We start from the raw sequence: 14,552 nt of genomic DNA on the forward strand, positions 1-14,552 counted from the left end.
TCAGGAGACAGCAGCTGTTCAAGCATGGGAACTATAATCTGCTGTAGGATCAACCCTTTTATTTCCAATAGTTCTCCAGTACTCTTCTTTCCCCTCTTGTTCTGCAAGCCACTGCATGCCATAATATTTCTTTGATTTCAGCTAGAGCCTGTTTGGATACTGAAGAGCTCTAATGGCAGTGTTGAGTTGGAAAAAGTTCTTACCATGGTCAGGTCAATTAAGGCTTATTTGTACACTTAGGCGCTGACAACTATATGGACAAATATTGTTTGTGTTGCTCTTAAAGGCATTACAAAGCACAAAAAAGCTTCCACTCGTCAATAATACTGCAATTGGACAAGACTAAATTCATTTTAAAGCATCCCAGGGTTAAGAGCAGGGGACCTGTACACTGTGTTTTTCTTGAGATAAAAAATTCTTGCTGACAAGCTTTCAAAGGGTTCCTGTCGAAGAACAATGAGGCTGTAACTGTTAGTGTTATTTTAGTGTGAGCTAAGGAGATCTGCAATCTGAAGTCTGAGCAGATGCCTGAGTGCTACATTTGAGAAAGGTGCCATTAAACATTTGTAACATGAATGTGGTATTGAACAATGTAACATTATGCAATAATTAAACATCTGAAAAATAATTTCCACGGAAAAATGTTGGTTCTCTAATGTTTGTCTGTACATGCAGCAAAATTGGATGGTGTTATAACTTGAAAAATAAATTTAACATCAATTGTATGAGGCGACAGTAATTCTTTTAAGGCAAAATGCTAATAGAAGAAAGAAATCACCATTTCATATAGGCTCTGGTCCTACAGAATGGCTATTTAAGTATCACCTGATAATCTTTACTGGATGGAAAAATGCAGAAATTCTTCTCATAGCTTTTGGAGAATTTTTACAGAGACTTTGTCTTCATATTTCTTTAAGATTTATAGATGTATTTTGCTCATGCCCTTCTTAACTGACTTTCTAGGCAGACGAAATGAAATATGTTTGGCCTTGGTAACTAGAAAGACACACATCTATGTAAGTCTGCCTGGTTTGAAGGTATCTGTTTTGGCCCTCTTCCTAGCACATGTCTTAGGTCAACCATGCACTTCTTACTCTTTATTTTTTCATTCAGTTCATGATCAAAATATGACAACAGAATTGTAGATGTCAATAATATCACAATCAGGAAATTCTCATTATTCTGAGCCTTCTTCCTACAGGTACATGAACTGACTTCCTATAGTGCTACCAACAGCTAATAATTTTAATTGGAACAGAAACAATTGCTGATGAGTTCTTCTTTCCCAGGAAAGTCAAATTGAATTCAGTTGGAGAAAAAAATTACTTTGACCGTGCTAACTTGCTGTTTTCTACATTCTTACGACGGTGAATATAGATTCCACTGGTCATAATTTCCCTTTCGCATATATTCTCTTTTGGAATGTGAATAGACAAAAGTCCAGCCCTAATTCTCAATAAAGATGTAACTGGCATGCTGGGATTTTTGAATGTCATAATTCATCCTTCTTCTTCAGGATGATTTTCCTTACAAGTTCTGTAACATGAGGTCTTATTTCTTCAACAGAGACAGTAGAGTCCCAGGCCTTTACTACTTTCCCATTGGGGTCCACCAGGTATTTCCAGAAGTTCCAGGTTGGTTCTTCTCCTGTAGACTCTACAGGGGGGAAAAAAAAAAAAAAAAAAAATTGGAAACTTAGAAAAGAAAACCACATTAGCCAGTTCCTGACATTTGTTCATGTCAATTTGATTATTGCCGCCTCAGAGGAAGAAGGAATGTAAAATTAAGAGGGAGTTCAGACCGAATAATAATATGAATTTTCTGACAGACAGGGAGATTTAATTAGACAGTACCCCCCTGGAGACTAATGAAAGCAGTCAAATTTGAGACAGACAGGAGAAAGCACTATAATCAGTGTTAGAAGTGTGTGCATGCATGTCTGTGTGTGTCTGTGCTATGTAGATAATCTGAAACAGTTGAACATTGATAGGAAAATGGAATTTGGCATTAAAAAATAGCTGTACTAGGACTGATTATTTGCTTGCTTATCCAGAATTTTTCTTCCAAAAGCACCCGGTATCACATGCTTCAGAAGAATGTTTCAAGAAATGCTACATGAAGAAGTAACAAAGTAAATTGTTCCAGGAGGTCTCCTAATCCTCATCTACTACAGTTTTCCCCTCCATGATCCCATACTCATTTTACATGAGTTGCATTCTTATCCTTTACTATTCTGCTACATGACTAACAAAAATTCAGGATCAGACTAGGGGCTTCATCCCACTAATAGCACAAGTACAGATGCTACAGACAAACTGCCATCTTTTTCATTAACTATACATTGTGCAAAATCTCATACGGAATCAGAAGATACTTCAAAGTATCAACAAGACACAGCCAGGTTTACACTGTTGACTATCCTGTCATTACACTGCATAAATATACAGCTTCCAGCAGCCTCCTTTTGCATGTGGAACAACAGGGAAACACAAGTTTTTCAAGTTTCATGTGACTCATCTGCAGTAACGACCCCACTGGGCAAAACAGAAGTGGAAGGATGGGAATAGGATTAAAGGGACGTTTGGCTAGCAGAAAGATCTGCTACACACACCTGGAAGGAGGTGTGCTTTGGGTAGCCAAAAATATTGGCTATTGACTACCCGCACTCTTTTAAATTTGGTGATATGTGGGAGAACACTGGTGCTGGAGAGAAGCAGCAGCTCATGTGATAGATAGCCTGTCATATTGGGCTTTATTATCTATCATTGCTCAAAGACATTTCCTTCACATTGGATAGCTTGATTTAATTTGGCATTTAAATGGTATTTAGTTGATTCATTCAGTAAGTAGTGCCTTAATAAAGGAAATAGAGCCTTGATAGAGAATATCCTGCTTTACAGGGTATTCTGTCAGCTGTCTGCTAAGAACCAGCAAAACCTCTTTGGGTCTCAGTGCTAGCCATAATGCAGATTGGAACTGGAGGAACTACACAGTATGGCTATTCCAATGCTTGGCAAGGAATGAGGAAGGAGTACTGAAGGACATCTCTTAGTGCCTGGTTTCACTTTTTGATTGTTGAAGTAAATTATATAGGCACTTTGCTTTCACTTATCCTACAGCTCTTGAGATGAATCTTATAAATCCAACCTGCGGGCATCGTGTCACAGGAGAAGCACTTAGGAGACTGCAAAGTGGAAAAAGGAAGATCAGGTGTTGTACGCATACAGGAGACTATTTCAAGACCTGTATTCCACGTAGAGGTTTATTAGACTAGCTTTTACAGGGCATTTGTTATCGTAGTGTCTTCATCCCCAGAGATCTTTTTAGAAGGTTAGACAAAGGTGTCAGGGGTGACACAGAAATCCTGCCTTGTGCAGGAGGATGGACTACATGACTTCTGACCTCTTTGAGCCCGACAACTCTGCACTATGATTCTGTGAACACAGTCAATAGATATGATTTTTCTGCTGGATAGCATTTTGTGATAGAGGAATTCAACACTAGGGAAACAACTCTCCAGTGTTCCAGATTACTCACCAATTAAGTACTTGAAGGCAGGAATTGCAGCGGCTCCGCTGACTGCAATTTTGCTGAACATAGGAAAGGAGGCACCATAAGTCTTCCGTGCAAAACTCTCAATTTCTTTGTTAGTGTCTGGTTCTTGCTGCCCAAACTGATTGCATGGGAATGCCAGCACATTGAAATGATACGGGCCGAGGTCTCTCTGTAACTGTTGTAAGGCCTTGTAGTGGCTATCTGTGTACCCACACTCACTCGCAACGTTGACAACTAGCGACACCTGAAGAACAAGAGAGATTAAAAAATGTGCTGCGCATGTCAGCTTTCCAACAGGTAGGCTGGGATGCAGATTATTTTCAAAAAATGAGAATGTCTAGAGAACTGTGACCGAACATTTACATTTGAAACTACATCAAGTTCTGTTCACAATAGGAAGATTTAATATTTCTTTTATATATTCCCATTTGGCAACCATGAAGATAATCAATAAGCTGCTAAGCAATCTTAATTCTCAATTTAGAGAGAATCTGTGTTTCTCCGTTCTGCCTTTCGCATAGTTTCTAAGCATATTTAAGAAATGGCCATCCAGCTAAGGTATACCAAGTTGCTTGAAAGAAGACTGCAACTGAGAGTATTTTTGGTAGTTCATTTATCTCTAGTGAAGCATCTGTTTTGCAGCATCTTTCCTTGTACTGAATTTAGTACTTATCCAGAACTGGCTGATCCATTTATCATTGCTAGTGTAGATGTCTTGATCTGGAAGTTACCAGATCAATTACAGGACTTTAGGTTGGTTTATGCAGTATGGAACGTAAAATTACCCACTGTGTCTAGTAAATCTACTTAGTTGTGACAAAAAGACAGCAGATTTCGCGTAAGGCTTACTGCCTCAACTAGAGACTCCTAGAAGTGCAGACTGTGCTCACTGTCCTTTAAAGAGTTGTTCCTGTAGCTGATCATCTTTGACGTTGTGTGCATTGTGTCATTCAGACATTGCCACCAGGCATGTACCTGCCTGCACAGATCCAGCAGAGAGGAGGATGCCAAACACAGAAGAACTCTACAGGAAAATAAAGGCATGTGTGAGGAGAACACATGGAGAAGCAGATTCTACCAAGAATTCATTGGGGAAATTAAGTGACCTAACCCTGAGCTGACACATATTACACAGTTTCTCAAGGTCACAAAGAGCTTTCCATTTGTTTTTGAGATATTTTATCCTGAAGTAAATGCTAAAATTTATTTTTAGACTTACAGTTTTTATTATTCTTATGGATTTTGTGAGTTCCCACTTATTATACATATTGAGGCTATTCTAATGTTTTCTTGAGAGTGGATTAAAGCTTAATGTCACAGATCCTTTAGATACAATATGACTTTTATAAATAAAAATAGCATTGTGTACTTTATAGTGATGTTTCTTTTACATGTAACTATATTGTTCCTTTTTCCCGACCAATTTGTAAGAGTCATAATGCAATATATATATTATAATACTAAAAATGTTTCTACCAGCCTAGATTAAAATGAGGCATAGTGCAGAACAAGCGTTATGATTTGGGAACCAAAATTCTACCTGGTTTACACTGAATCCAGTGAGTTTCTACAGATTATACTTCAGCCAAGAAGCTGGTCCTTCATTCTCAAATTTCAAAAATGTTTTAATTCAGTCAAAGTAGCCAACACAATCCCCAGTGCTAGTACAACAGTAGCTCTTCACATTGGATCTTTCTACAAGGGTTTGGAAGTTTCATACAAGCTGGCATGTTGGTTTCATTATTTTCAGTGTGAGACAGCAGTGTTGAAGGGCCCAGTGCCACAAGAGGAAAGCCTGAAGTTTGGACACATTAATTGACCTGATCAAACTACACAGCAAGTAGCTGCAGGGCAATAAAAGGAAGTAAAAAAGAAACAAATCCAGGTCTCATACTTTTGTGTCTGTGACCACTGGCTTTGCTCTATTTAAACTTTAGATTCTAATGTTACCATTGTTACATATCCCTGTATGTGTTTATATACAAAATACAAAAGTATACAGGAAATATTAATAGAATGCATCAAATAAGTTATAATATATGAAAAATAAATTCCTACATGTATATAGTGTTTTTAAGAAAACAAACTGTCATATAAAGCCCATAATCTGGGTAAAGTATAGGATCATAAAATTAAATCCCTGGAAAGGGCAGGAATGAGTAAAGAAAAAGCTAAGGGGATGTTGGTGTTTGTCATTTCTTACATCAAACATTAACACTTACTTGGTGTATTTTGTACCTTGTATAGGGATATGGCTATATTTAGAGAGCTTTCAGAGCAGCACTGTTCTCCCTGGAAGACGATAATCTTATAACGGAGAAGTTGATGTAATCTTCTTTGTGGTGTAGTGTATCAACAGAATACAATCTAAGCAAGACCTGTACGCTTGCCTATGAAATATGATCTGGAGCCATCTAGCTAACTCCCAAAGCATCACATTTGTTCACACTACATTTACAAGCATGGCCTGAAATCTTAATTTCAGTCTCCTAAAACATCCAAAGGTATGGCATATAATTAGATTGATTTTTTTTTTTTCAGAAAAGAAGTAATAATTTTATGATGCATTCATGTTGCAGACTGTCAGCATTTAAAATAGAACTTATGCACTGGACATAAAAAAAAAAAAACCTATTGGCAGTTTTGTTCTTTTCAAATAATCTGTATTTACCAAGCATAGTGACAATTGTAGTTTAGTATGATTGATGTAAAGATAAATTGTGACAACTAAGAGTTGAAGTTACATGTAGTTCTTTCAAATAAAATTATAGAGGGTTTTAAAAAGATAGTTTAAGACCCAGCATTCTCATGATGCAGAAGTATTCTTATACCTTACTGTATTCACATCTATTGGTACTTTATCCCAAACACAACGGTAATGTAAGAATTTATCATTGGAGGTATAGGAGAAATAAGTTTGCGTAGGTATTATGTTCATATTATACCAGATATGAAAGATGACGTGGCAATGAAAACCATCTTTCATAACTTTCACTTGAATTTAGGAGGGCTTGAAAGAATTCACTCAAAAAGAAACAACAATTTTAATTTACAGCTGTTTAAAACTAGTTATTGCTCAGCATGGTGGTGAAAGGCATGAGAGCTCCACTGTAAATTGTGCAAACTTCCAAATGTTCACCCACAAAACAGGAGGAAACTACGTGCAGCATTTCTGCTGCAGACACTTTCTGCTTCCCTTTTTTTTCCTTTGAAAAATGCATTCTGTAACTGAACTCCATAGTTTAATAGTGCAAACCTCCTGAAAGTAAAACTACCACATATAATAAAAAGTAGGTAAGTATAAATATAAAATAAAATAATATTGCTAAAATACATAATATAATATACGATAATAATAAATATATAATTAAAACTTTCAGGATTTATTAGTATTTCATAAGGAATGGTTTAAATTATTGTTTAAAAACCTTTAGCAAGTTACCTTTGAAGTGTCTGGCACCAGAAGTGATTAAATGTGGTGATTTTTTAAAATCTATAATTTATTTTGAATAAATAGCAGTCACTCTTTTTGTTCTCATGAAGAGGCTGTACTTTGACTTCTTACAACTACTAATGATTTAAATTAAGTTGAATATGCCTCTTGACTGGCTTTAATCTCTGAGAGTGCAAGTCAAGTACACCACCTAGTGTGCAGTGCAAACAACGGTTCATCCTGGACCTTGCAAAAATTATTTAATTTAAGCTGAAGTCTGTATTAGTTAGAGAACCCATGCATTCTAGTAGTGAACTCATTCATTTAACACTGCAAAAATATTTGTTTCCTTAATGTTTACACCAATGTACCTCCTTGAGGAAAAGATCCCTGGACAGATTTATGAATCTGCTCTCAGCTTCAAGTAACGCTTTGTGGATCTTTTAGCAGAGACAGTAGATCCTTAGGTTTTTAGAACTGGAGATTCTTAACTGGCTCCATCTGAGTGATAGAAGAACCAGTCACAAGAGTCAGATGACACCAACTCACAGAGCTGTTACCTTCATGGGAAAAAATAGCAATGCTTTGTACAGTAATTAAGTAGCTCTACTCTGTATTTATGCATGTTCAGTAATATCACATTCTCAGATTGCAGAGAGCTGTGATGCAAAGTGCCTAGCATTAATTTCAATAGTAAAATAATACTTACATTGTTATAGTGCCTAAAGCTTTTACATTATTATAGCACCTCTGGTTCAAGATTTCCAAAGCGCTGCACTAACGCTGATTAATTACATCTCAGCACACTGCACTCAGCTGTGTGGTAGGTACGCAGGCACGTAGGTAGGTAGGTAGGTACTATTATATCTAGATAGGTATAAACACAGTAGGGAACAATTGATGCTTGGGAGTTCTGACTCCAAAATAGATACTATATTTGGTAAGAATACCTCCTCTTACATCATATCTGACAGAGATCATAAAATAAAATATAAGCTTTCTTGAATTTGATAGGTAGATAGATTAGATAGAAAACTAATCTTATTTGGATCTTGGCGATTCTTTTCCAGCCATGCATCACTGCCCTTCATTTTTAATGGGTTGCCAACAGTATGGTAGCCTGGAATAAACATAAGAGGATGGCCTTGCACAACGCAGTAAAACAGACAGTTTTTTGCTCTGTTTCACTTGTGGTACTCTTTTTTTCAGTCGTAGTAGTCCTCCCTTTCTCTGCTTTCAGGTAGGTGTAAAATCATACCTGATGTAGCACATATGCCAAATTTTTAGCATTCTGGCAATATAATTTCGTATGCCCCCATAAAAAAGGGAGTACTCTCTCACATATTTTTGACATTTTTTATTAATATGGAGGATAGGTTATATCTGTGCACATTTATTTCAGAAAAAAAAAATCTGGCCTTAATTTTTTTCATTTTTGTTATTTCAGAATTGTTAGTATGTTTCTTACTTACTATACACCGGAGGGTACTTGTGATTTTTATCAAGATGCACTTGAATGAAAAATGAATTCTTATCAATCAGTCTTACTTTATTCTTACTTTAAAAATTATCTCAATGATCTGAATAGACAGTAATTTGTATTAATAATGAGTTATTGAAGAAAGATTCTGCAAGTCGTGAATTGCACTGATTATTTCTACTTAGCATGGCTCTTGTGTTTTTAGAATTAGCAGACTTTATTTTTTTATACACTTTCGAAGCTTTTGGATTTTTTTCAATCCCCAGTTTCTTCACTACAAATTAAGTAGTTGCTTAACTAATTTAGTGAAGTGACTGAATTGCTGGAGAGTGTTTTCTATTAAAACAGAAAGGCTGTTAAAAGCTGGTTTAGCAATTAGCAGACTATTGTTCCAGGGGCTAACTAGTGACTCACTCTCTTTAAAACATCAGCAGCACGCACACAGTACTTACATCTTGTTTGCTTCCTTTAATAGCTCTAAAATACTACGATAGACCTACACCTTAACATTATTTATCTAACTGCAGATTTAAGCGTGTTTGTTTTAAGAAATAAAAGGGAGTTTAATTAACCTTTGTCTGCCTTGATACTGAGCTCTGACAACATAATAACAGAAAGGGATGTGTTTTATTGCTATGATTTTCTTTAAAATTGTGCATATGCATTCTCAAACAGCAGCTAACCTGATCTGAATGCAAATCTTTTTGTTCCATACAGAAGCTGATCATCACTTTTCTGGAATAAACTATTCCACATGGCTTAGCAGAGATCCAGGAGCACCATTCACCGATGACATTACCTTTTCCAAGGTATGGCTCTAGAGCTCTCCCTTATGAAACCAGTCACACCTCGAGGATGGCCTAGTACCAGAGCACCATTGGAGATACAGGCACACACCGCTAACTTGGCATGGTCATGAGATGCTGGATCAGGCTCTGCAGCTTGTTCCAGAGGGGGTGAACACCCACAGCTCTCTGCAGGGTGCCTGCAAAGAGTTTCTCCAGGTTCCTCCTTTACTCCTTTCCATGTGGATTTTGGCCCTGAGATAGAAAAGCTACAAGTGTTATTTGCTTATTCAGACAGATTTGCAGATGACCTGCAGACAAAACATGCCCTAGGAACAGGATTTATTGACAGAGCCTTTGGAAGGAACTCCTAAAAAAAAGCAAATATTGCTTAATATTAAATAGGCCCTGTGGTTTTTCCAATATAGATGTTTGAGTGTGCATTGGACCAGTTCTGCTCTATCTGAATTGTGAATGGAGGGGGAGGAGGACTTTGACCAGACAAGATTCAGACCTCTCATTTGGTCCAAATCCACCAGTACCCCTTTCTATTGAGCTCAGGAAAACGTACATCTCCTCTGATATACCTTCTCTGTGTTCCTGACAATGTTTTAGGGACCTGCTGCTGTGGACTAGTGAGCTCAGACACCATGAGGTACCTGAGGAGGAGGAAAAGGAAGGTGGAAACACAAAGCTGGAGACTAAGGGTGCAAGTGAGAAGTGGTGCCTCCCTTTCTGGGCAGCAGCTTAGCTATTGGACTGCCAGCCTGTATCACATAAGATGTGTCACTTGAGTGCTAAGGGTGGTGGTTTGGGGCTTTATGTTGATTTTAGCTTATGTAATTTGTGAATGTAGCTATAAGAGCTTATAGTATTATGCACCTTGTGTGCTATCTTTCCCTTTCACTCTTCCACAGGTACTGGCCATCTTCCTAAATGGTCAAACCACTAAAAAAATTCCAAAAAAATCAGGTTACATTCAAGGAAATTCTTCTTTAAATGGGAAGGAACACTCTGCCTAGAACCCCTTAATGTTATATGTAAATGGAATTTAAAAGAATTATAAAAGTCCATGTGTGTCTACATGCCTTCGTATTGCTCTGTCACACTAAAAAGTAAGTAGTGGAATATCATGATGTTGCTACAATACACTGATATTAAAATAGTTACTTTATCACGTCTCTCACTTTTTTACTAATTATGGTGAAATCTGTTAATTCCATTAGCCACTGATTAAATCCTTTTTTTTTTTAAATGCAGAATGAGGTTCCTAAAGTCATGCAGTTAAAAAGCAGAAATAAGCTCCAAAAGTAAGTTATACAAACTTCCCGAGCTTCAAATAGCGACAATCCAGTGCAATTCATCCAGCCGGGTGGAAGGCAGGCAGGCAGCATTCCGCCTGCCACGTCTACAGGCAGGCGCCTGAAAAAATCCCCCCCCGCCACGTCTACAGGCAGCCGCCTGCACAAGGAAAAGACGCGGACAGACACACACACACACACAGAGGTTAGACTGCGAACGCTTTATTTAAAGAGTGCAAAGACCTATGGAGCGGTATGAAGGGAAGCATGCAGGCAACACTCCCGATCAGTTAGAGTCCTAAACACAAATCTAACTGCATGCGCGCACCGAGTTAATGTACAATCTCTCCACCCCCACTCGGTTTTTGCAGACATGCAAGGACTGGCTGGTTAGTGAGTCAGGGCGAGAGGTGCCCATCGCCGTGCGGACTTACCGAGCCCCTGTATTTCTCCAGAGAGACTAGTTTGCCCCTGATGTTTACAACTTTGAAAGTGTAAAAATCAGGCTCTTTCTGCTGCGTAGCGGAAAAGGCTAAGAGCACGAGTGCTGCAATTGCAAGGAGCATGGCTAGAGGGATGAGGAAAACTTTGGGGAAGGAAGAAGTAGGCTTGTGCTCCACACTGCCCTCAGGATCTAGCATACTGCACGGCCGTGCTGCAGGGACACTCGCCACGATAGGAAAGCGCTGCCGCAAAGAAAGGACTGCTGCAAACGCAGCTTTTGCAACAGTCTGGCTTCTGCAAAGGGTTAGGAGAAGCCGCGTCCATAGCAGACCTCAGGAAGATGTATTTATGGAGGGTTCAAATACTCTAAAATTGAGTGTTTTATGGCGGTAGTGGTGTATTAAGTAAGGCCCGTTTATGGCTGCAAGACGAATTAAAGTGCTGGTTGGCTCAAGAATAGTAATACTGTATATGTCTGTGGGATACCAGTCAGACTTAGAGATCTGCTTTAATTACGTCCTAGGAAAATAAGGGATAGAGTTATTGTGATATTTGATGGATTTGAAAGTGGCTTTTTTTGGTATACTAAGTATAGCACCTAGTAACTACCGTGTAATGTCAAAGGATACCAGTGGCTTGGTTGCTAGTGGTTACGGATGCAAGTGCTCTGAACAAGGCTCACAGCATACAGTCAGCAAAACCAGAATTACACACATGCCATGCACAGTATCATGTGAAATGGAGCACCCTTAGCCAGGCCTTCAGGAAATTCATCTCTGCAACCACCTGGTTGGTGAGAAGTGAGTGGCCAGACCACTGGTCTTGACCGTGTGGTCTAGGAGAAACCCCATTACCAAAGGGTTTTTAAGCAAGAAAGAGGCATTAAGCATCACGAACTGGAGTTGGTACCAAAGCTTTCAGCTAAACAGAGCCAGACACTGCTTCAGTGCACTGATGCCATTCTTGGGTTGTCTGCAAGAAAAAATAGCCATTTGTACCATTTGCTACTAGGTCTGCTGGAAGAAAAGGATTTTTATATATAAAGTAACAACAATAGAAAGCATTTGATGGTCATTGATTTCTTCTTGGATCGAGAAACTGGTCCTCCATGGCTATGATTCTGATAATTCTTGGCAAAGAAAAGCAAAATGTAGTGATTTACAGAAAACAATTAGGTAGCACATCCAAGGCATATTGGAAATCTATCTCTTGAAGAGTAAATTACCTTTTGTGATCTCACTTTGCGATTTATTTTTTTTAACTGAGTTTTGGTAGATCTTTGACATCTTGATTAAATTTGGTGAGGTAATGCAAGCATGAATGGCATTACTGTAAGTGAAGAAGCCATGTATAACTAGTTGAAAAATTTAATTACAGTTTTCAGACATTTCATATTTTTTATGTTTTATGTATTGCAGCTTAAGCACACATCCAGCATCAAGAAATAATGCAATATGCTACAAAAGTATATAGATGGAAAATCTTCTACCTTGCTGTGTATGGGGAAGATACACTGAGCTAAGAATCTGAAGTTCTCACCGTCACAGATAAGTGCTATCTTTCTATATATTTTCCTGTCTGTAGTATTGATCAACAACCTTTCCTTTAGAAGACAGTCAAGTATGATTTCCTCATTTTATAAATAAATTATCTGAGAAGCTTTAGAGTTTCTTCAGACACAGCTGGAGACAAAGAATAGGGTTTTAATATAGCACATACACTTAAATATTAATTTTGAAAACCTGGTAAATCCTAAAAATAAATTGAAAAAAAATAATTCCAACAATGCAAATAATTCAACATAAGCATCTTTTGTCCAGAAAAAGAAAAATAAATCTGTAATACACTTCTACATTTTTTAGGCATAAAGATATACTAGTTTTGGTATGGGACTGAAAAATGAGGCATCATACTGCAACATGAGACAAGCCAGGTTTTGCTCTGGAAAGGGACTTTATAAAATCTACTTCGTACAGCTTTATGATTATTGTCTCTGATTGCTAGGTAAAGTTTAGTGGCTTTCAGAATTATATTTTCTACAATCTGAGCCCAGAAAGTTTTTCATCACTGCCACTGAATTGGGAATTCTTTAAATAATTGCCAACTGTCAGTAGAATTCAGCTTCCTCTTTTACTGCCATGTTTCTATGTTGCTCCCTGCAATAAAATATTCTTTAACATCAGCAAAGAAGGAAGAATTGTTCCTGAATACACACAAGAGAGACTGTCAAAGACTGTTGACTTTATAATGATTCAAGTTTTCAGAACCAAACTGCACTAACATTTTATATTAAAATCTATCCAACTATTTGAATGAAATTGTTGAAAGAATCTGACATATTATAACAAATTAAAGCTTGAAGGAAAAATGCCAGTCACTTTTGCAAACTGGTGTTTGTTTGCTCACTGGCATGTCTAAATGTTGATGTAGGAGGACTGTATCCAGTAGCAAGTATCATTTAGTTCCTTTTGCAATTTACTCTTTGACCTACTAAACCTAATAAAAATTGTTGTCAAACAGGACTGGACTGAAACCACCAGCCAGCTAACCTCAGCTGTCCCCCAAACAGCATTGCAGCGCTGCAGACCTGGACTGGATTGGCCCATGTTCCTGAAGGTGAAAGCTCTGTGCTTTGTCCCATTAGCAATACCCTCAGCTGCCCAATCCTCATCTTGTAAAATGTGAACTTCAAGTGAACCACAGAAAAAGCAGATTAGCTCTAAGGCTCGCACTGACTTCACAATACATTCAAAGGTACGTCTTGCCAATATTTATAGAATCCAATATTACAGATTTTGCAACTTTTGTTTACCTGCATAGACTCTCCAAGGTAGTGTTTCTAGCACCAATATTCCCATTATTTTGGATGCTTTCATTTGAACCCCTTTAGTAGTCCAACATTAATCTTTTATGCTCCTTGCTTTTCTGGAAGGGCCTCCTTAGCCTGGGCTATGAAGTGCCAACAACATGACATTTCACTGCCAAGACAGGGTAATACCGTACTGGATCACCGGGAGATTTGCCTTACACAAGCACTTGCCAGTTTCTTTAGGTCACCCTCCAGCACTGCCAAGAGCCAGCCTGGCCAGCTCTTCTCCCCCCCAGAGACCTGCTGCAAAACTGCCAGCAGCCACGCTGGCCAAGATGCTGTCCCCAGCTGCAGCCAGGGCCAGCTTCATGGCCAAGGTCAGGGAGCCCGGAGCCATCTCCCCCCAGCCTCCCTGTTTACCGCAGGCCGCTTTGTGTGGAGCACATCCGCCCTCCTCCACCGACGGCAGCGTTAGGAGGGGGGCGAGGGGCTGGGAAGCCCTGAGGAAGGGGGGAACAAGGCCCAGCTTGTGCCCTGGGGAAGACCTTCCAGGCGGTCCTGGGGCCTAGTGCGTGGGGAGAGGCTTGGGATGAAAAAGGGGAAAAAGTGGAAAAAATGGGGGTGGCGGGGGGAAGATGAAGGAGACACTCGAGCGGCTTATTCCCGCATCCCCGTTTCCTTCTGTGGCCCTGGGGAGGGAGGCCCTGAAGACGAGGGAGATGGGAAGGAGGGCTCCCCCTCAGCG

At 38.9% G+C, this 14,552-nt stretch overlaps 1 protein-coding gene across 1 annotated transcript; it reads right to left on the reverse strand.

Annotated features, from left to right (window-relative positions):
• Positions 1-1,084: 1,084 nt before the first annotated feature.
• On the reverse strand, positions 1,085-11,195 carry GPX7 (glutathione peroxidase 7). The gene is made up of 3 exons (XM_010087065.1): positions 10,989-11,195; positions 3,538-3,799; positions 1,085-1,656 (listed from the first exon to the last, which is right to left on the reverse strand). The coding sequence occupies exons 1-3, from the start codon at positions 11,193-11,195 to the stop codon at positions 1,493-1,495; spliced, it is 633 nt and encodes a 210-aa protein (XP_010085367.1). The 3' UTR covers positions 1,085-1,492.
• Positions 11,196-14,552: the final 3,357 nt, after the last annotated feature.

Source organism: Pterocles gutturalis, unplaced genomic scaffold (genome assembly GCF_000699245.1).
Source record: "Pterocles gutturalis isolate BGI_N339 unplaced genomic scaffold, ASM69924v1 scaffold41916, whole genome shotgun sequence".
In the NCBI taxonomy this organism is placed as follows: domain Eukaryota; kingdom Metazoa; phylum Chordata; class Aves; order Pterocliformes; family Pteroclidae; genus Pterocles; species Pterocles gutturalis.